Source organism: Dermochelys coriacea, chromosome 7 (assembly GCF_009764565.3).
Source record: "Dermochelys coriacea isolate rDerCor1 chromosome 7, rDerCor1.pri.v4, whole genome shotgun sequence".
Classification (NCBI taxonomy): Eukaryota; Metazoa; Chordata; order Testudines; family Dermochelyidae; genus Dermochelys; species Dermochelys coriacea.
In genome coordinates, this window is record NC_050074.1 from 65,431,599 (window position 1) to 65,454,954 (window position 23,356).

General features: G+C 41.5%; 1 protein-coding gene across 2 annotated transcripts in view; it reads right to left on the reverse strand.

Annotated features, from left to right (window-relative positions):
* Positions 1-23,356, reverse strand: part of DLG5 (discs large MAGUK scaffold protein 5) — a 185,702-nt gene that overhangs the window by 99,668 nt on the left and 62,678 nt on the right. For both annotated transcript variants that reach the window (XM_038409298.2, XM_038409301.2), the window contains exon 2: positions 12,020-12,088. In XM_038409298.2, coding sequence (XP_038265226.1) covers positions 12,020-12,088 — 69 coding nt within the window. The remainder of the gene's footprint in view (positions 1-12,019; positions 12,089-23,356) is intronic.

A 23,356-nucleotide genomic window follows, 5' to 3' on the forward strand; every position in this document is an offset into this window, starting at 1 on the left:
TTTTTTTTTTTAACTTGACCTTTAAAAATAGCTTTTAAAAATCTTCAGAGGGGTAGCCGTGTTAGTCTGGATCTGTAAAAGCAGCAAAGAGTTCTGTGGCACCTTATAGACTAACAGACATATTAGAGCACGAGCTTCCACTTCGTCAGATGCATCCCACAAAAGCTCATGCTCCAATACATCTGTCAGTCTACAAGGTGCCACAGGACTCTTTGCCGCTTTTAAAAAAATCTGTTTTTTAAAATATGTTCTCTCCCCCCGCCCCACCATATTCCATTCCTTGAACCAGCACCTCCTTTTTAAGTCCTTTTCCAAGTAATTTCTCTGGTCACTGTATCCCTTCCCTTTGGCGTACCTGCACGGGACATCCGCCCCGCATTTACAGAATGAGCTGCAACCTCTAGCCTAACTGCCTTCTCACCTCAATTAAAGCCCTCCCTGAACCCACTGTGGGAAAGGCAAAAAAAAAAAAAAAAAAAAAAAAAAAAACTAGCACCACTCCACCTAGGCCAATCTGGTGGTGAGGGAAAAATTCCCTCCCAGCCCCCTTAGAAAGGAGTGGCCATCACAAAGCCCACAGCAGGTCCTGAACAAACCTGGCATTTTGTCACCTCAAAGGTAAGGAGGGTGGAAAAAAGGACTTCTCATGCCCAAGCGTGCCCCTTTTCAACCCTTCTGTTCCCAATGAGTCAATGTCACAACATAGATCCACACCTCCATTTTTGCAGCAGCTTCTGACCTCTCTGCCTTCCTCCCTGCATCAGCTAAGCACTGTTACCTTTTCTTCTGCAAGTCAGACAAGGTTCTTCCACCCCGCCTTCCTGGCTTAAAAGGTCATTATCTGGACATTAATAAAAAGCATTTTCAGAAAAATTATGCTCTAGGAGTTATTCTTTTAAGAGAAGTTCTCTGGCCTGTGTTATACAAGAAATGAGACTATGTGAGTGGCTCTCAACCTTTCCAGACTATTGTACCCCTTTCAGGAGTCTGACATCTTGTGTACCCCCAAGTTTCACCTCACTTAAAAACGACTTGCTTACAAAATCAGACCTAAAAATACACGTGTCACAGAACACTATTACTGAAAAATATATACTACTTTCTCAGTATTACCTATAATTATAAAAATCAATCAATTGGAATAAAAATATTGTACTTACATTTCAGAGTATACTATATAAAATAGCATAAAAAAGTCATTGTATGACATTTTAGTTTGTACCAACTTTGCTAGTGCTTTTTATGTAGCCTGCTGTAAAGCTAGGCAAATATCTAGGTGAGCTGATGTACCCCCTGGGAGACCTCTGTGTATCCCAAGGGGGAAGCGTACCCCGGTTGAGAACCACTGGAGTACGTGATCACACTGGTGTTTAGCATAAGGAGTTCATATGTTAACATGGCCTTGGAATCTATGATCCTCAGATTGAACACACATTTTAACTATCCAGAATTATATAGAGCTGTAATTACTTCTTGAAAAGTTATCATTAAAATACAGTATTTCTATGAGCTCTCAATTTACTGCTAATCTGAACCAAAAGTTTACAGGTATTTCCTTTTTTCTGGGTTCATGACAATACAACTTAATGTGTCACGTTAGTGAGTTTCACTCTTCATGAAGACTTCCTTGCTTTCTCATTAAGGATCACATGATTTGCTATATTGCTATTTTAAAATATTCATTAACATGTAAATGTATAAATAATTCTTAATTGGCATAATCAGCATCAACACCCAATATAGCAAAATATTCAAAACATTTCAAAATTACATGCAAGAAAAAAACATGCTTAGTCTTTATTTAGTCTTTCATTCAGCTTGCTATGCCACACTATTAGGTCAGCTAAATGTTAACAGAACTTTTTCTTCAAGCATAGAAAGAATCAATTCCATTTAAGACAACCTATACACATATGTATATGAGAGAGAGAGAGAGAGAGACAGACAGACAGACAGACAGACACACACCCACCCACCAGCAGTTTTCATGTGTAAACATCTGCAAACTACTCCTGTAGTTGAAAAATAATCCGATTTGCATGACAAAGTGCTCAAAGCAATTAAATTGTCTAAACAAAATTATTTTAATAATCTGGAGAAACTGCTGCCTACAAGTTTCTAAAATCTTTTATCTGGAGCCTAAAAAAATATGCAGAAAATAGCATTCACTGTGAATACTAAACAATTCCCTCTGAAGTTGCTGGGGGAACTGTTCCCAGAATCAACAACTCCTTCTCCAAGCCATGTATTAACTTTTTGGATTTGATTATTTTCAGGCACTGCTACAAACCATGTACCCATACAGTTCAGTATATAAAACCTCCTGTGGCGAATCAGTAGAGGAAAAAAAAAATATTTAGACTAACATGTTCAAAATGCAATAATGAGAACAAATTTAGGGCTAGCTTTTAATTTTACAACCTGCCCTGAGTAAGGGGAAGCATACAGCTGCACCACCTCAGAAACACACATTCCCTATTAGTTTTCCCTCCACCCCCTTTGCTCTAGGGTTAAAATCTGCTGTGGCTTTCCAAAAGGAGTAGATTACTCACCCTTTTGTGCAGACTCAACTCTGCTAGCTGGCGTAACTGATTACGGGTGCGGAGCCAAGACTCCGACCACTTCTCACCCCTGCATGCCCACCAGTGCAGCAGTAGTGGCATCACAGAGCCTGCTCTGCTCATTGCTCCGGTGTCCACTTAATGGTAGTTCCATTGAGCCCACATTTCTCCAGCTTACTTATCAGAATGTCATGTGGGACTGTGTCAAAAGCCTTGATGACATCCAAGTACATTATGTCCACCACACACCCCTATCCACCAAACCAGTTACCCTGTCAAAGAAGGAAATCAAGCTGGTTTGGCATTATTTGTTATTAAATCTGTGCTGGCTGCTAGTGATTAACCCTTCATTCTGAAGGTATTCGCAAACTGAATGTTTTGTACATTGCTCTAGTAGCTTCCCAAGTACCTATAACAGGCTGACTGGTCTATAGTTCCCCAGCTCCTCCTTTCCCCCACTTTTAAAGATGGGCACTACATTAGCCCTTCTCCGGTCTTCCGGGATCTCTTCTGTCATCCATGAGTTTGCTAATATTATTGCCAGAGGCTCTGAGATTTCTTCAGCACCCTGAGGTGAATAGCATCAGAATTCATTCAAATTGGTCAGAAGATCTCTGATGCGTTCATTACTTATCCTGATCTGCATCCCTTCTCCTTCATTGTCTATGGTAAACTTTGCTAGTTGTACAGTCACATTTTTTGTGAGAAGACTGAAGCAAGTAGTCATTGAGGAGCTCTGCCTTCCTATCATCTTCTGTTACCACCTCACCTTCTTCACGGACCCCACCATCCCTAGTATTTTTTTTTGTCTGACATATTTGAAGAACCCCTTCTTGTTGTCCTCCTTTGCCTTGGCTTTCCCGATTTTGTCCCTACACACTTGCACTATTCCCATATTTACTTCCTTTCTAACATGCCCTTCCTTCCATTCCGTGTGGGTCCTTTTTAGTTTTTAGATAGCTAAAAAGTTCCTTGCGCAGCCACAGTAGCTTCCTGTGGCTCTTCTTATCTTTCCTCCGCATCGGAATAATTTGATACCGAGCCTCTAGTACTACATCTTTTATGAACTGCCATCCCCCTTTGACTCCTGTTCTTCCTAATTGACCTTTCCATGGGACCTTGCCTACCATTTCTCCGAGTTGGTTGAAATCTCCCTTTCTCAAGTCCAGTGTCCTTGTTTTGCTGTTCTCATGTCCTCCTTTCCTTAGGATCTTTAATTATGTCAGTTCATGATCACTTCCTCCCAACTTCCCGACCACCTTCGCGCTCGCAACTAATTCACCCTTGTTAGTGAAAACCTGATCCAAAAATGGGTAGCTTCCTAGTTCAGTGGTCCCCAAACTTTTCATGGTTGCACTCCCTGTTACCCGTTTGCCCCTGCCGCCCTCGGAAGTGGGCCACAGCTCCTGGGGGTGGGGGAACACAGGCAGGGGTAAGGGGGTTGAGGCTGGGGGCCAGGAGCACAGCTGTGGCCAAGAACAGGGAACATGGCTAGGGACAAGGGCTGAGCCAAGGTCGAAGCAGAGCTTGGGACAGAATGGGGCTGGGTGGTGCTCCCACCCCACCTCCTGTGGGGGCTAGCCCAGGCCTCGCAGCACCCCCACCCCTGCAAAGATTCCTTCACTTCACCCTAGGGGTTTTCAAAAGGAGGCTAGATGGTTTAGACCCAACAAATCCTGCATCTTGACAGAGGGTTAGACTACATCACCCTTACAGTTCCTTATAACCCTGTCGTTCCGTTCTATGATTACTATAGTAAAAACTCTGAACATTCAAAATGATATGAGCAAACAGAATTACAGGGCACAATCCAAGAACCATTCCAGAAGGATGCATAGCTTCTACCCAAACAGAAATGCGACATCAAACAGAAAAATATTTAAATCAATACTTCCTTAAAAATTAGTTGTGCCTACTTTGTTTCCTTCCCCCATCACTACTACCTGCCAACAGGAGAGGGTGACCAGAAACTGTTAGCTACATGCTCTGACACTGTTTTCTGCCCAGTTCTTCAGTGACGCAGCATGCTCAGTGCTTGGTGCATAAGCACTTATCTCCATAAAAATTACTCTGATGTCACAGAAGCTGAATTGTGGCTCCTTTGATTGATTCTGCCTGGTATGGGGAGCAGGCAGACGAAGGAACCTTCTATTCACACACAAATATCATTGTGATTAGCAGAGAATACTGAGAAAGGAAATACAGCAGGAGTATGACAGCTTAATGAGGAGTTGTTCTTTGGGGGCAGGGGGGACGGGTTTGAAGCACAGTGGTGGGTGCAGTGAAAAAAACTATTGCAGCTTGTATCACAACTATTCTATGGGTAACAGAGGATTTCTGCCACAAACACTGTCAAAACAACACCTTTCATGTGCACAGCACGAGCTTTATCACAAAAAAACAAAAAGAAAACAAAGAAGAAGAAATAAAATCATCTGCACAGGTTTGGTGTATAATGAGCACTTGTACAGTAAAATGTCTAAGGGATTAGTGACAGTAGCAGAACTACACAAGTAAATTTTGCATATATTTTATTTGCACACACGCACAGCCAGACTGTGACCCTTACTGCACACAGGGGAAGAAAAGGGGCAATAAAGAGCACCCATTCCTCCCCTAAGTATGCTACCCATATTGCTGGTAGCAGCACAGGTGGGAGAAAAGCAGCTGCCCAGTTGCTAATTCCCACTCTGCACAGCTTGGTAGGAGAACATGCAGGCAAGGTGGGGAAGTACACCACTAGAACACGTGTCTATATATAACGCGAATTTGCATATAATGCGGTCGCGGCCATGGATCCCAAATTTAATGACTTTAATTGCAATTCATTTTAACGCGGTACAGCGCATGGATCCCAAATCCCACGTTCTAGCGAGGGTCCGCTAAGGTACCACCAGCACAGGCAAGCCGGCATGGAAGGAAAGGTAATCTGTGCCAAGAAAAGGGCTGAGGCAGCTAATCATGGAGCTAGAGATAGGCAGGCTCTGAATTATTATGAGACACAATTCAGTCTGTACTCTGCTCCAGGGACAGCAGAATGATGTGCAGCCCTTCACTCAGGGAAGACTGTAAAACTGCAATTTAACTCACGCATATATCAATATATAAACATAAGCGAGGGGGGGAAACAATTCTTGAACTATTTCCCAGAAATATTATACATAAACTGGCTCTTTCCAAAGCCCCAGCTATTTATGTGCTTCAGTGGAGAAGCAGAAACCCTGGTACCCATTGACCAAGCTGCTCAGATAAAAGCTCATGTTTTTTGCATTTTACCCTGAAGGCCAGTGATGTCAAAGGCCTATTGCCGAAGGATAGCAGTTATCAAGCATGTGTCTAATCTGGATTAGAGAATTAACATGGAAAAGATCAAGGCAATTTTGACAAATTTCAGAAAATAGTCCAAACCTTGTAAAAAATCAAAATATGAGTACTCGGGTTCCTAGCTTTCTGAATAAGCTAATGTGTATTTACAAGCCAGGCCTATCATTCCCAAACAACAATAGCTACATTGCCTAATTTCATGGTTCACTGATATTTTCATGGTCAGGAGGGTCAGTTTAATTGTCCTGGGCTCCACAGCATTGATGTGCATGGATTTTTCTCACAGGGAGCACCTTGTTTGTACTGTTCTGTGCCCTACAGGCACGCCATTGGTGTAAATGGTCACATTAAGGGCCACGAAAACCCAGGCCAGCATCATCAAAACCTCCCAATGCCTAGAAGAAACCAACAGTTGTGCGAAGAGCAACTGGCTCACGCACAATGTAGGGAAGGAAAAGGTTATGTAGTAGGAAGGGAGGGGTGGGGAAATGAGGCCATTTGCTAATGCTCTATTCCTCACCAATGTTTGTGTCATAAATATAAAGGGAAGGGTAAACGCCTTTAAAATCCCTCCTGGCCAGAGGAAAAACCCTTTCACCTGTAAAGGGTTAAGAATCTAGGATAACCTCGCTGGCACCTGACCACAAATGACCAATGAGAAGACAAGATACTTTCAAAGCTGGAGGGGGGGAGAAACAAAACTTCTCTCGGTCCATGTGAGGCATGTGCCAGGAACAGAAAAGGAATGAAGTCTTAGAACTTAGTAAGTAATCTAGCTAGATATGCGTTAGATTCTGTTTTGTTTAAATGGCTGATAAAATAAGTTGTGCTGAATGGAACGTATATTCCTGTTTTTGTAATTTAAGGTTTTGCCTAGAGGGATTCTCTATGTTTTGAATCTGATTACCCTGTAAGGTATTTACCATCCTGATTTTACAGAGGCGATTCTTTTACTTTTTCTTCAATTAAAATTCTTCTTCTAAGAACCTGATTACTTTTTCATTGTTCTTAAGATCCAAGGGTTTGGTCTGTGTTCACCGATGTAAACTGGTGAAGATTTTTATCAAGCCTTCCCCAGGAAAGAGGGTGTAGGGCTTGGGAGGATTTTGGGGGCAGGGGAAAAGACATTTCCAAGCGGGCTCTTTCCCAGTTACATATTTGTTAGACACTTGGTGGTGGCAGCAATAAAGTCCAGGGGCAAAAGGTAAAATAGTTTGTACATTGGGGAAGTTTTAACCTAAGCTGATAAAAATATTCTTAGGGGGTTTTTCATGCAGGTCCCCACATCTGTACCCTAGAGTTCAGAGTGGGGAAGGAACCTTGACAGCTTGAGAACATCAGACCCCAGATCGTCAAAGGGTTATCGAGCTTTAGGATCATGCTAGACTCATTGCTACTTTTAGACATGCAGACTCCGATAGTGCCAATGACCTAGCCACAGCAATCCCTGCTTTCATCTCCTCCAGGTTAGCTTATTGCAGCTCACTCTACTTGAGGCTGAATACAACCAAAGCAGCTCAAGTTGATAAAGCATGTAATAGTGTGTCTCATAATGTGAATACATAATACCTGTGCATCCTAAACTCCACTGCCTCCAATTCATTCAACTGTGGAATTAAAAATCCTGGTCCCTATCTCCAAAGCCCTTAACAGACTGGGATCTAGCTGCCTCATCCTTCATAACCTTGCAATATAGCTACTCTTTTCACGGACGACACAGCAGGAGACACCCTGGCTAAGTCTACTAGCAACTGAAGGCAGAGCATTCGAGGCAGCAGAACCCAGGCTTTTGGACTCCTTGTCAAAAGAGATCAGTTTAAGTCTATGTTCAGATCAAAGTTCTTTTTCAGTAGACTCTTCCCCAGGAACAATGTCCATAAATAAAAACTAATTAAAAAAAGGCTTGTACATATAAATGCACACATCCCTGTAACCCCAGAGGAATGGATATTTTTTTCTCCTTCAAACTTAGTTCTGCATTTAGATATCAAGGTGACAGGCATCTTATAAATATAGATAATTCTCTTTCTCCTCCAGGTTCTGCTTTTCCTCTGAAAAATCTCACTGAAGACTTCTCCTCTGCTGAGGATTCCCAGAGCCTGGCAGGCTGCTCATGGCCTCGATACAAAGTGACATTGCATGCATCATTATGGAATGGAAAATCATTTAGGGCACCAGGTAGAGCAGAAATAGCCTGTTCTGAATCCCTACAGAGTGCCGCTTCACAGAGTGCCAAATGCCTTCCCCCTCCCCTCAGTTATTGTCCATCCAGAATGCCCATTGTCCTTCCCCAAGTCTCCTGGAAGAAACAAACAGTATTCTCCTCCCTTAAGTAAATTAAAAAAAAAACAAAACAAAACCCAGCTAAGCAACAAACCTGAAATAAAACAGAAATCTGTGGTAGAGGAAAGACATGTTCTCAGTGAAGGGACATCTGCCATGGGTAGGAGAGAACCACCAGGCAGTAACTGCAGATGAATAACTGAGAAGAAAGAGGTGGAAGCTCTTTCAGGAGACATAAAATTGATTTGTAGAGCTTTGCTACCATATTCCTGACAAAAAGGAGGAAGGGTTGAAATTTTCAGTCAGTACTGGTGACCAAGATTGCAGAGTATACACATTTATATACCAAGTTATATTTGGTTCTCTCCCTTCTCCCCACCAAGTATTTCCGGACAATCTGTTCATGCAGTTTGCAGAGAGATACAGCACGACTCAGCAATTACCAGCTCAGTTCCATTTGCACACAGATTGATGCTACTGCAATGCACATAATTAATATTACAATAAACTTCAGCCATCAACCAGGACCATATACTAGTCACTGTATGAACTCTCACCAAAAAAAAGACAATCCCTGCCCCAAAGTGCTTAAGCAGAATATTTATACTATCATCATCATGACTTGTAAAAAAAAAAAAAAAACTAAAATTTTGTAAAATATTGATAGAAACAGGTGGGTCACCTGAGATTATCCACAGGTGAACAAATGAGATGGATCCTAGGTGAACCTCTCTTTCCCACCATGAAAGAGAAACAGGTGGATTGAAGAAACATACAGAGACAGAGAGAGACACAGAGACATCCCCCCCCCCAAACGGATGCCAAAGTGGATCTGTTTGAATATTTACATTTCATCCAGAGGAAATTTCTAACAGATTACTTTTCCCTTTCTTCCATGCAAAAATTGTCAATTTCATTGCACAGAATCTTCTATTAGAGAAAATCTATTTCAGTATACATTTTTGCATGTAATTTCCGAAACATTGTGGCAACTTAGCAAACAGTTTCAGTTGTGATGGCTTGACACTCAACAAATCAGTGTTAAAAGAATCTGGCTGTAGTTGTGAGGTGACTTGCAAACAAAGAGTTTCCCCCCCCCATATGCTGGTTATTAAGAGTCAAAAATATCCACTGTTACTGGGTTCCATAAAAATACAATGAAAATATTAGAAGCCTTATTCTCTGCTTAGAGTGGGGAAAGTGACTGGATACAAATTACAGTTACATAATGAACAGAATGTTGTGCCCTACAGTCTGGCTGCAGAATTAACAAATGTGAGCTTCAAACAACAAAGTGAGTTCATTTACCTGTGCAGGTGCTATATACACTATTACTAAATTATTTCAAGGAAGCTGAACTCTGAAGAATCCTAAAACTACAAATATTGATCATTCAACATCCTTAATAGACCACCTTCAGTCCATGTTAAGAGATGTTCCATCATTGCCAATTCTTAACAGGATCGAGGCATCCCCTGAAGAGGTTTGTGTCCTTTAACTAAATAAACAATTAAAATTATCACAGAACAAAATGGACTTTAGTGTCATAATGAAAGTAGTTTGCAAGAACTCTGCATCAAGACCCTGGATCATATCTTGGACCACTGGATAGGTAAGGAAGATCTTGTCACATTCTGAAGAATTTTCCTCTGGATTTTGCAGAATTTAGGAACAATCCACTGTATTTTTAAAAGTAAGGCTCTGTTCCAAAGTACATTGAATTCAACAGAAAAACTCCCATTGAGTTCGACAGGCTTTGGATTGGGTCCTTAATTATTTATACTGCTGAGCTGTTTTACATATTAGCTTTATTTACCTATTCTTTTTTTAAATTCTTCCACCTAATGACCTCTTTCACTCTCCTTTCCCCCCCAAGATTTACCAGTTCCTACCTAATTCTACTCCCTCCACAGTGGGAGTGTGAACACACAAAATATTTAACAGACAATATGAGTATTTGTATCTAACATTTGCAGCCTCATTCTTGTGAAACTTCCTGTGAAATGTCTTGCAAATGAATCCAACCACATTGGGTAAAACTAAACAGCTGCTTAGTTCTGTTAAAAGCAAGCAAGCAACACAGTGAAATAATTAATATGTTGGCATATGAGATGCCACTATTAAGTTTCAGTGTTAACAATTGAAATGTGGCAGTTCATGACTCAGGACTATTGTTTGTGGTTAATTACAGACTTTAGATGACAGGACTACATTGGTCCATATTCAGCAGAAGTACATCTTTCTATCCAGAAGAGCTAGAAAAAAAAAATAATTTTTGAACATAAGCCTGAGTTCTGCAAAAAATATCGGAAAGACCTGAAGTCTACAGACATTCCCTAAATCTGCACTAAAGCCTGGAATTTCTGCAATGCATTTTAAAAGTGACAGTCAAATCCAAATAAAATGTGTTGAGTCACAACAAGATCACAAAGATCTCTTTACTGTAGGCACTGAGTTAGTGGCTGGAACAGTCATTTCAAAGGAAAACAGCTGTATTTCACAAAACACTTTCATATGATGATTGCCAGGTTTGTATGACAGTATAAACCACAAGATGACAAAATTATTTAGAACGGAAATGAAAAAAGAAAAGAAAAGATGTGGTTGCAGCTGCATCAAGGCCAGTCACACAAGTCTCCCCCCCCTGCATTTTCAGAAAATACGCACCTGACAGACAGGTCATAGGAAAATGGAAGGCACATTATCTATAGCTTTCAGGGATGCACTACTGGAGAAGGAGTGACATAAAATGTTTTTTTATTAAAAGACAACATTTAATCCACTTATCTCTTCTCTATCAATGATCAAAATTGCAAAAATTTAAATTCTATTCCAACCATTTAGTATGTCCATCTACAGTACTAAAAGGTCTCTTTTGCCAAGAAACAGGTTGAATATATGTTTTTCTTTTTAACTATAAACATGTATGCATCTTCCATATGCTGGCAGCCACCATACAAGTTTAGTCTTGAAAAAAATCTGCAGTGTCACATCTTTCCATTATTTCAGCAAATAGTTTTAGTCAAGACTGAAATCTTGTTCTTGCGTGTTGGAGTTAAAGTTCAACCCGATGTCTAAAGACATCCTTTAACAGGCAACTGACTTGTCTTGTGCTGTCAGAGAAATCCACAGATGTCTGATGCAACACTGGAACTTTAAAACGCAGGAGTCCATGACCTCTATTTAAGATTAATCACTTTTATGCAGATTACAAAAATTTTATTTGTATACGTGGAAAGCTGAATAAACTGGTAGCCAAGCTTGCTATTTCAGCTTGTTTTTATTTTAGACCACACCTCACGCCCTCCAACTTCCTAAATATCATCTTCACCCCCACTCTCTTAAAAACATACAAGAAAGTAGAGTAACCAATCTTATTAAGAACAAAAGGAATATTACAAGTCACTCCTGAAGTTCTGCAGCAACTGGACAAAGTTTAGAGTTGGATAAATAAACTATTTTTCATTCTCTTTTTTGGGGTTTTTGTATCTGATTATGACCTACAAGTTAAAATATACAGGTATCATTGTAACAATATTGCTGTTATTATGGTCATTTAATATATATAAACTTAGTTATATCATGTAACTCAGCGCACTTTAAACACAGATTTTATTGGCTGCTCATTGCTAAGCAATTACGTTTAGCCATAAAAATGTTTAGCCCTGCAATACAAATGAACCATATGCTTTATCATTGTGCAGTTCACTCTTATAGTTCAACCTACATTTACATTTGTTACTATGCAAAACCTGGAGGGATCCATTCATCCTTCCAATAGTGACTATTTAAAATGTATACCCCACTGAAAAGTGTACACATTAAACTCTTCAATATAATACTTTACTCACCAATGCTACTGAGAGAACTGCTACTTTCGGAATCAGATGGCATTATGGACAGCACACTGTAAGTGGACCCTGGAATAAAAAAACCCCAAAAAGTTAGTTTTCTTGCTTCGCTGCCCACCCCACAGCTTCCCTTCAATCCCTCAAGAAAGCATCTGTTCCAGTCTCTTAACAGGTCAAAGAGGTACAGAACAGAGGCATCTCTGCTGAGATCTGGAAGACAGTTTGTTATTTACCGAGGCACTTCTACAGCACATCACTAGAATGGTATCACAGTAATCAGAATACCTGTGGTCACTGGCTTCCTTTTTCATTATCCATTCTTATTCAGCTGCATTACCCCTAATCAAACAATTACTTCTCCCAGAACTTACGAGACAGTAATGTCCAGCATAGTTCAAGACTTCCAAAAGGAGGCTTACACTACAGGTACTTTCCTGTTTTTGAGACGCACCAGATCTTCTATCTGGTCATGGCTCTTAATTAGGATATGCTGACCCTCAAGAAGCCATTCCCAAGCTTAAAGGACTAATTTCACTGCCTGGGCTTCAATTAATCCCAGCTTCCATTTGCTTCTTTCAAGCAGCCACTCTTACAAGACGAGAGCCTCAACACTATTTTGCTGATATTGGAAGATACTGAAGGGTGGAATCTTTTATTATTATTATTATTATTATGAAGAAAGTAAGCTAGAATTTATTTACAACAACAGAAAGACAGGTCCTAATTGAAGAGCTGGCTATCAAATAGAACTCCATCTCCACCCCACTCGCCCCCCCAAAAAAAATCCACCACAGAAAAAAGAGTGAGGGAAGGGGGTTATCAATTATCAGATAAGTGGCACAACAAGGGAATTTCCACTGGGATATGAAGCCCATCCTCCAGGAACCTGCCCTTAGGCTGAACATGGCTGTGAAAGACTTCTCTTTTTTTAATTCTCCCAATTCTTTCCTCTCATGCTTTAAGGTTTGTTTCTTCTAGGTTCCTTGGGATTAACAGCTGAAGTACTGGAATCTATGTTTCCAGTACAGGAAGCAAAAAAAAGACTAGGAAATAAGAGAAAGTTGGAAGTCTCTTGCTTTCCATCCTTTCAGATATGTCTCAACCTACCCCCCACTCCACCCAAAAGACCAATTGGTTATTTGAAGGAGGAAAGAGAAGACATATGACAAACAACAGAAGCTTCCTCTGTCACATCTCTGTGCCCCCATCCCCACCTCACAGCACAAAATAAAATTAGTATCAAAAACGGAGGCCCAGATCTTCAGCTGGAATAAATTGGTGTAGCTTCATGGATTTCAATGCAGCTATGCCAATTTACACTAGCTGAGGATCTGGCCCTGAATTTGATAAAACAGGAACAAATGCTACAAAGATGAGAGCAATGTCAGAAAATATGGTGTTGCCACAATCAATCCTTTGAAGCAGACTCTCTAGCTTCAACAACAAAAAAAAAATACACATAAAAGAAACTGGGTTATTTTACCAGACAACTTTTTGCAAAGAAAGTTTCAAAACGCACTGGTTATTGAATAATTCTAATTCTATTATGTCACTTTGATATAATGTTTTCAGAGGACATTAGTTATCTTTTTCCGCCCCCACACACACACTGCAAGTTTTTGATTTGGTAAAATGAGTTTTGTTTTTTGTTACTGCTCATTAAAAGTAAGATGCTCTGAACACCCACTAGAATCAATCAATCAGCGTCTCTCGGCATAAACTTCTTCCACACCTCCATAATGACCTTCAGCGTGTCTTGTAGCTCAGATCTGGGGCATCTGAACAAAAATTGGCCAACACCTTATTACATTAAGTGGGAGCTTTTACAACCGACAATGTATACCAGGGTGAGATCAAACTAACATAGTACTTGAGAAGAATCTGAATGCATGTCTTTAAAAGTGAAAGCTAATCAATCACCTTACAAAATCACCTACCCTCATCACCTGTTTCCTTTTAGGAGTACAAGAAAAAAAAACACTTGTCACAGGCATTGAAAATGGCTTCTGGCCCTTTCCAAGAGTTCCTGATAAATTAAAATCCAGGAGTGCTCCAACTCCTAAAATTCAGATTTTTCTCTAGAAATCATTTCATTGCGGATTTGTAGATAGCTAAATTTACTACTCTACAACGTGTCACAGTGACACAAGGGACTGACTGGTAAGTGGAGAGAAAAGATGTTCTTGTGATTAAGGCTGCTGACTTGGACTCACAAGATCAGGGTTCTGTTCCCAGCTCTAACCATGGCAATCATTTATTTTCTGTAGCTCAATTTCCCAATCTATAAATATACTTCCCCAGGAAGGTTAATAGGATAAGTTAATAGATGATCATGAAGCACTCAGATATTACAATCATGAGCACTGTAGAGAAGTCAAAAAATAATAAAAATTAGCACAGACTTTTCTCCCTGTCACCCCAGTAGGACATCCTATCAACACTCTCACTTAATACTCAGCCTGAAATTTGTAACAGACACCAAAGACACCATGATTGTCCAGAATGTCACTTGTCTTGAGCTTTAAAAAAAAAAGCTGACCCCTTTAGATTTTGGCTGAGATTCAAACACTCCATCTTTCCTAGCTAATGATGGCTGACAGATTCGCATACAATGGATATGCTGTGGGAACATACCTTCAAGCAGCAGTCAAAAAGTGGATTATGGGTATAGCATTTATTATCACTTACATAGTGCTAAAAGCATGTTAGGGAATTTATGAAACGTGATGAGACAGGTCCCTTCCTTAACCAGCTGATAATATAAGGCCCCAAGCCTGCAAATGCACCATGGTACTGCATGTGCATAAGACTCTTCTTTTGCACATGCAGTACCAGGGCTTAAGTAAAGAAAAGAAACCATACATGGGAGAAAATGTTTGTACCCTGGTACATATCTTGCGGGTCCAAGATCATCATCATCATCTCCCGCTCCCCACATGCCCAACCAATATTTTTTCAGCAATAGAAATTTTGTTCTGCATCCCATCCATCTGCTGCAATCTCTCTCTCTAGAAGTGCAATCTTTAAAAGATGGGCATTTTTAAAGAGGTGCCCTTTGGTAGCTGTGGCGGTGCCCCCCATAAGGCTTTATGGAGCTATGTCATATATACATTCATAAGCATAACTAGAATATGTTTTATGCTACATATGCAATGTGACGTATCTCTGTAAAGGTTATGATCTACCGAATCTATTAATCCTATTTGTATGCATGTGTCATTTTTGTATTTGAAGTTCTGAATATTGGCTGTGTACTGGCTTGATTTTTAAGTAACCTTTGTAAAGCATTTGGTCAGCTTCTTGAGAAAGGAATGTGCAAATCAAGAAGTACTTAAAGTACAATGGATCTTAGAATACTCCAATCCACATAAGAAGTCTACTTGAGGACATTCAAGGTAGCATGTGACCCATGGCTGTTACCTGGTAAGAAACTGTGAGTCATGTATGGACATGTGACTTGCCCAGGTGACTCCAGAACTCCATCTTGGAGCTGGACTTTGCATATGAGAGAGGACGGGTCTCCACCCACAAGAGCAAATCTATTTAAGCCCATAGGAAACCCCCTCCATTTTGTCTTCAGGTGGCTAAGGAGATGGCCTCTCCACTCTCAAGGATACCAGTAAGAAACTGGAACAAAAGACAGTAACTACAGGGGGTGAGTGATTGCTGGACCCAGACTAGAAGGAGATTAATCTGTAAAAGGAAGATTACTGGAACTGGTGAGGTTTTGTCTGTATTCAGTTTTATTAGGCATAGGCTTGCAGGTTTTATTTTATTTTGCTTGGTAATTAACTTTGTTCTGGCTGTTACTACTTGGAACTACTTAAATCCTACTTTCTGTATTTAATAAAATCACTTTTTACTTATTAACCCAGAGTATGTATTAATACTGGGGGGGGGGGGGCAAACAGCTGTGCATATCAGTGTTATAGAGGGCAAACAATTTATGAGTTTACCCTGTATAAGCTTTATACAGGGTAAAATGGATTTATTCAGGATTTGGACCCCACCGGGAGTTGGGCATCTGAGTGTCAAAGACAGGAACACTTCTGTAAGCTACTTTCAATTGAGCCTACAGCTGTTAGGGGATGTGGTTCAGACCTGGGTCTGGGTTTGCAGCAGGCTAGCGGGTCTGACTCAAACCAGGCAGGGTGCTGGAGTCCTAAGCTGGCAAGGGCAGAAAAGCAGGAACAGAAGTAGTCTTGGCACATCAAGTGGCAGCTCCCAAGGGAGTTTCTGTGATCCAACCCGTCACAGTAGGTTTTATAGGAATGTACAACTAAACACAAAAGTAAAGCTCTTACTTTTGATATTGTAAGAATGTGACCAAAAAGTGAAAAATTTGGTCTGCTGTTGTTGAACTGATTTTAAACATTTTCAATAAGACAGTACAGGTTGTCTCTCAAAATCCACAGTAGATTCTTCAAGAATGGATAAAATCTCATTTTGTTAGATCACTGTTTTTATTCATCCTCAAAAGAGTTGAATTTGCTCGAAATAAGCAAGCCCAGTATTTAAAAAGGAGGCAAATTCTCTGTAATAGAATTAGAATTTCATTTTGTGAAATACACCAAGATGGTCTAGATAAGTAAAGCGTAACTTCTTCCTAGAGATAGTGGGAAGCTGCAGTATAGCTGCTGGTGAAAATTATAGGGGCAAAAATCTGACAGACGGCATACTGCTACCTGAACACCTACATCCAAGAGGAAGGGATAAGTATCTATTCATTCATAGCTCTCATCACACTGCTCCTCCCCCCCTTGCTTTTCTTCTTCATGACAATACCTAAGGAAAAGAGTTAGGCCTGGTCTACACTACAAACTTAGGTTGACATAAGTCACATTAAGTCTATCTAATAATGTTTGTGCACTACAGAGTCCCTTCCGCCGACCTAAGTGGCCTGTGAAGTGGACTTCTGTACTCCACTTCCACAAGAGGCATAGTGCTTGATTTGACATCCATGGGTCAACATGGGGATAGTGCAGACACTGTGTTGTGTAATTTGGCCTTCAGGAGGTGTCCCACAGTGTTCTCTAGAGTGGTCACAGCAGATCACTTTCAACTCCACTACACATCAGCCAAGTTCACAGGAAATAGCTGCTCCTCTGTTAAAGCCCCTGGGAACTTTTGAATTTTTATTTGCTGTTTGATCAGCACAGAGAGCTCACCAGCACAGCAGATCAGGGAGACAAAGCTGCAAACATGCTCCAGCATGGAGTACACAGGACGCGGTGGATTGGATTGCTGTGTGGGGAGAAAAGTCTGTGCAGGCAGAGCTCCGATCCAGCATAAGAAACACTAGCATCTATCTCAAGATCGTGCAGGGCATGGGGGAGAAGGGCTACTCCAGGGACACCCAGCAGCGCCACGTGAAAATAAAGGAGCTTCGGCAAGCATACCAGAAGACAAAGGGGGCAAACAGTCATTCTGGTTCTGTCCCACAGACATGCCACTTTCATGAAGAGCTGCATGCAATTCTCAGTGTTGACCCCACCATTATCCCTAAATGCTCTGTGGGTACCTGCCAGAAGCCCCTGGTGACCTCAAGCAACAACCAGGAGGACACTGTTGATGAGGAAGAGGAGAAGAATATGAGGCAGGCAAGCGGAGGATCCATTATGCCTGACAGCCAAGAACTAATTTTAACCCTGGAGCCCATCCCTTCAAAAGGCAGCGAAGCGTGATGCCAGGGAAGGCACCTCTGGTGAGTACACATTTGCAATCAAACTGTAGGGGTTACCTGCTGTTACGTTTAATCTGAACAAAAAAAGTAGGGGTAGTGGGTATCAGTGGCCACTCCAGCTACACAGAGAGTGCTCACCAAGAAAAAAAAAAAAAAACCTGTTTATGTGCATGGGGATGGCCCTGGAAGCCTCCATGGAGATCTCTAAGAAGCTTTCATGGAGGTACTCTGCAATCCTTTGCAAAAAGGTTTCTGGGAAGGACTGCCTTATTTCATCCACCACGGTAAGACACTTTCCCGCACCCCTCCAGTATTAACTCTGCTGGTATCATTGCAGCACACAGCATAGCAGCGTAAGGACCAGGTCTGTACCCAGATGCTTGCCGCATCTGCTCCCTTGCTGCCTCCGTTACCCTCAGGAGAGTGATATAGCATAATGTCACCTAGGGGAAATTGGGGAAAGTTTTGAATACTAGCCTTTAAACCGCCAACAATTCAACAAGTAATCCACCCCCCATTTGGGGATTTCTGGGTCACACAACCATGCTTTCCCAAAAGTGCCATGGTTGGAAGAGATCACAGTGTATTACAAGCAGCACTGAAAAAAAGGGGGGGTGGCAACTTCCTCTGTGTCTCCCACACACAACTTGGTGCTGCTTTTGTAAAAAAGAAACTATTTGCGGGGCTTTAAACACTGGTGCCTGTCCTCAAGGACAACCCAGGTTGCTGGGGGAAAAGGAGGCTTTTCTCAAGTTCCAACCTGAAATCCCAAGTATGTCTTCACAAAAGCAGCAACAGCACAAGACCTCTCGTCCATGCCTCGTGGCCTTACCATGGCTGGAGCAGCAAACTGACTCTTGCAATAGCCAGTGGTTGCGATTATGTTGTGGCTTGCAGTGAAGTGTATGGGGGAGGGGGGGAGAGAGGAGGTTATAAAAAAATTAATCTTGCACCAGAAACAATGTATGCACTGTCAATGCTACCCTTGTGCTTTGCATTCCTTGTAGCTGAAACCTTGTCCGTCGGCCCATTCTCTACACCAGGACAGAGATTTTCACAGAGTAGAAGGTGGAAAAAGACGACTGGTGAGCACATGTTCAGTGAGTTGATGCATGCCTCCTAGAGTGACAAGACTGAGATCAGAGCATGGAGTATTACACTGTCCGAGAACCTGGACTGGGAGGAGAGGAGAGCATGCAAGCAACAAGAGAATGTCACGCAGGAAGAGATGCTGCAGATTATGAAGGAGCAACCAGATATGCTGAGGCATCTGGTTGAGGTTCAAGAAAGGAAGCTGGATGCCAGAATCCCTCCACAGCCTATGCTGAACCTGCTGCCATCACCGTCCAGTTCTACATCTGCCTTCCCAAAACACCCTATGAAGGGGTGCAGGAAAGTTCAGTATCCCTTGCACTCAGCACCAGGGGAGGATACAAGGACCAGAAGGCACCCATTCCCACACCTTTGATTGTTACTGCAGTGCATCTGTAAGCAAGCTTTCCTAGTTTCTCCCCCCCACCCCGAGTGTTATCAGCCCTTTTGCCCCAAGTTATTTTATTTTTCTTTGCCGTCTCTGTTTGTGGGCATAATAAAACTTAACGGATTGAGGAGAAAAGGCTCTTTATTCATTCACCACACAATGGTTGATGAGGGTGGAGTTTACAGGGGAGAAAATGCAAAGGAGGGGACAGTTTAGTAAGGAACAACATAGATAAGTGTCACATTATTCTGGCTCATTGCTGAAACTGGTTTTCAGAATCTCATGGAGACACAGAACTCCTTGATGTGCTCTTATTGCCCGGGTGTCTGGCTGCTCAAAATTGGCTGACAGGCAATCTGCCTAAACTCCTCATCCCTGCCGGAAATGTTTCTCCCTTTGTTTCACAGATATTATGGAGCACACAGCAGGCAGCAACAACAATGGGGTTATTGCTTTCACTGAGGTCTAACGTAGTAAGCAAACACCACCAGCGACCTTTAAAACATGCAAAGGCATGTTCCACCACCATTCTGCACTTGCTCGGCCTATGGTTGAACCAGTCTTTACTGCTGTCCAGGCTGCCTGTGTACGGCTTCATGAGCCATGGCAGCAAGGGATATGCTGGATCTCCCAGGATCACGATTGGCATTTCAACATCACCAATGGTTATTTTGCAATCTGGAAAGAAAGTCCCTGCTTGCAGCTTTCTGAACAGACCTGCGTTCCTAAGGATGCATGCTTCATGCACTTTTCCCAACAATCTCACGTTGATGTCGGTGGAATGACCCCTGTGATCCACCAGGGCTTGCATCATCATTGAGAAGTACCCCTTTTGGTATGATTCCAAGATAGGGATGCCCCACATTGCCCCACTGCAGTTAGGGAACCCCATCGTAGCAAAATCATCCACTATGTCCTGCACATTGTGCAGAGTCACTACTCTTCTTAGCAGAAGTCTGTTAATGCCCTGCAAACTTGGATCACAACAGATCCCAATGTAGATTTACCCACTCCAAACTGATGCCCCACTGACCAGTGGCAGACTGGCTTTGCAAGCTTCCACAGAGCTACCACCACTCACTTCTCCACTGTCAGAGCAGCTTTCATTTTAGTGTTGCTGTGCTTCAGGGCAAGGAAAACTCTTTACACAGTTCCTGGGAAGTGGCCTTACACATTTGGAAGTTCTGCATCCACTGCTCATCATCCCATAGCTACATATTAATGCAGTCCCACCAATTCTGCATCCACTGCTTGCCATCCCATAGCTGCATAACAATGCCGTCCCACCAATCACTGCTTGTTCCCAGACCCAGAAAAGACAGTCAGCCGTGTCAAGGTGATGCATGACAGCCATCAACAACTCCTAATTGCTCCACTCTATACGTTTTCCAGCTGGGCTGTTTGCATGGCATTACATTGTTCCACGAGGTGGCTCCTGTATCGGCTGTGTAAATACTGCAAGATAAGGCGCGAGGTGTTTGCAATGCTCATGACAACAGTGTACAATTGAGCGGGGTCCATGCTTATGGTGCTATGACATCCGTTCAAGTAACCCAGGCTTACCAAAAAAAGGCACAAAAAAAAGCTTGGCTTATTTGCCGTTGATTTCAGGGAGGGAGGTAATTGCATCATGGGAAGCTAACTCCATGTTCCCATAACCACCTGCGCCAATATTTTGGTCCCATAAAGCATTGCAAGCCCAACCCCATGCGTACCTGATGGGTTTGGTTTAGTTTTAATGTACTGGAGGGGAAATTAGGCCATTGTCTGGAACTTATGTCATCTTAATATTCAGTATCAAAAATTGCTGGTTTGATAAGTGCTTCATGGTGTTGGAATTACCTCTATACCAGTGTTTACATATTGGCAAAATAGTGTCTTATGTGAAATACTGTACTCCTGTACCACTGCCTGAGACTAGTCAAAGTGATCCAGCGTTTAAGCTATTGTTCTAACCTGTTCCTATTTAATTAGCCTGGGAATAGAGTTGTACTGGAAAGGGGTGGGAAATGTAACAAAAGGCAAAACTACACAAATGCTGAATTTTTTGGCATTTTATCACTACTTCTAACAGATGTTTTGTAAAGTATTTGACAAAAAAGTGGTTCACTTTCCATAGCAAACAATTTCAAAATTACAATTTTCAGATTTTAAAAAATGGAAATGGCCACTTCATCAAATTTCACAGCAAATCTTAAATTAGAGGAACACAAAAGTCACCCAACTGGGAACAGGGAACATTTCATTAAAAAGATCACTACATTTTTCAACAAGTTGGCTCATGCAGTTCCATTTTCACACAGACCGATCAGATGGATGCAAATGCTGTTCTGATTCTTATGAGGAGTTTTGTTTTTTCAATAAAGACAGGAAGGATTATACTAACAAAATTCAAATAGGCACTCAAAATTTTGTTTTGAAAAATCGAATTGACATTTGCACTTTTGGAATCATCAACACGGCAAAAAGGTGGATTATTACCCAGAGCAACTCTGTGGTGTTAAGAGTTAAGTATATAATGTAAAAAAATTAATGAAATAAAGTGGTGATTAAAGAAGTTTATGCTATAATAAAGAAATACTGTACTCCACACTGTTACTTGTCTTTCAACAGGTCATTTTGTTTCCTTGTATTCCAAGATACAGTCCCTTAGTACAAAACTTTGTTACACTTCATTTCAAGCCACTGACTCAGAACAATAACCTTCCCTTTCAACAAATTTCAAGATTACATTTTGATAAACACAGTTCGAAATGAACAGTGACTTTTATATGCACACTCTCTCATGCATCCAATGAAGTGAGCTGTAGCTCATGAAACCTCATGCTCAAATAAATTTGTTAGTCTCTAAGGTACCACAAGTACTCCTTTTCTTTTTGCAGATACAGACTAACATGGCTGTTACTCTGAAATCTCTCACTTGTAGTTTTCGTAGCTGTATAAAGACAAACAAAGATGAAGACAAAATATCAGCCATTTTTTCCTCTGTTACACAGCAGGACTGATATATGGGGCAATTCTTATTTGCTATTCCATGTCATGATTTAGGCCCTAATCCTGCAATATCAGCCTGTACCAGCATTCACTGCACTTCCTATTTTATTAGGAATTTTAAAATGCTCATTTACAACTTGCTCCAATCATCAGATTTCCTTGAACAAATCTTATATTTATTGGTCTGGCAAAGCAGCGACTTAAGTACCTCAAATGCAGCTATGGATTTAGTCCCTGAACTCTGAGCCAACATAGAACAGGATTATACCATGATTTATTATCCTCAAAGAGCAAACCTGCGAGGTAGTGGACTCCCATTTCCTTCCTTCCCCTCCATAAACCTACAACATTGAGCCATTCATTTCCATTTGAGTTTAGTATGACTCGTTCTCCCAGTTTAGGAAAGATAAGGGGGGAGAGGGGAAGAAGAGTAATACATCCAAAGAGAATGCCAACTGTCAAATGCTGCTAATTCCTCATTAACAATGCCAAGTCACAGACCTAGCCACCAGGCAATGCAGTTCAGGCATGCAAGTACTCAGTACAAGCAGCTGATGCCACAAAACTCCATGTGGGAGATCAATGGAGGCAGTTGAAGAGGGTGGGGGGGAAAGACAGGGATGAGATTAGAAGATGGATCCCACAGTAATTAAATGAAAACATTTCTCTTCTTCTGTCTCTCTAACCACAAATCGTCAAGCACCACACAATACTAGGCATCAGCTGCATTTGGAATAGACATTAAAATAAAATAAATGAAAAGAAAGACAAACAAACCAACATTTTGCTGTGCCCAAACAGACATGATTAGATCTTTCAGCAAGAAAGTGAGCATACCGAGCCAAACCAGGGTACCCCTGCAACTGACTGCCAAGTAGCCAGTTGACCAAAAGTCTATCCACATTACACAATTTTGAAATAAGGAGGATTTCAAGGCTACTAGCTCCCCCACACACACATACACACCCGGCCACCTGTCATAACTACAACTCAAACTACCATCTTCACACCCACACACACACCCACACCCACGTCACATTGAACTGGGCCATGCTCACAAGTAGGTGTCTCCATTACACAGACTGGTAACTTAAGATACAGAGAGCTTAAGTAAACTGCCCAAACTCTGTCAATTCTACGTATGCTGCTAATGTCATTACTGTTGAAGGAATTTATTGCC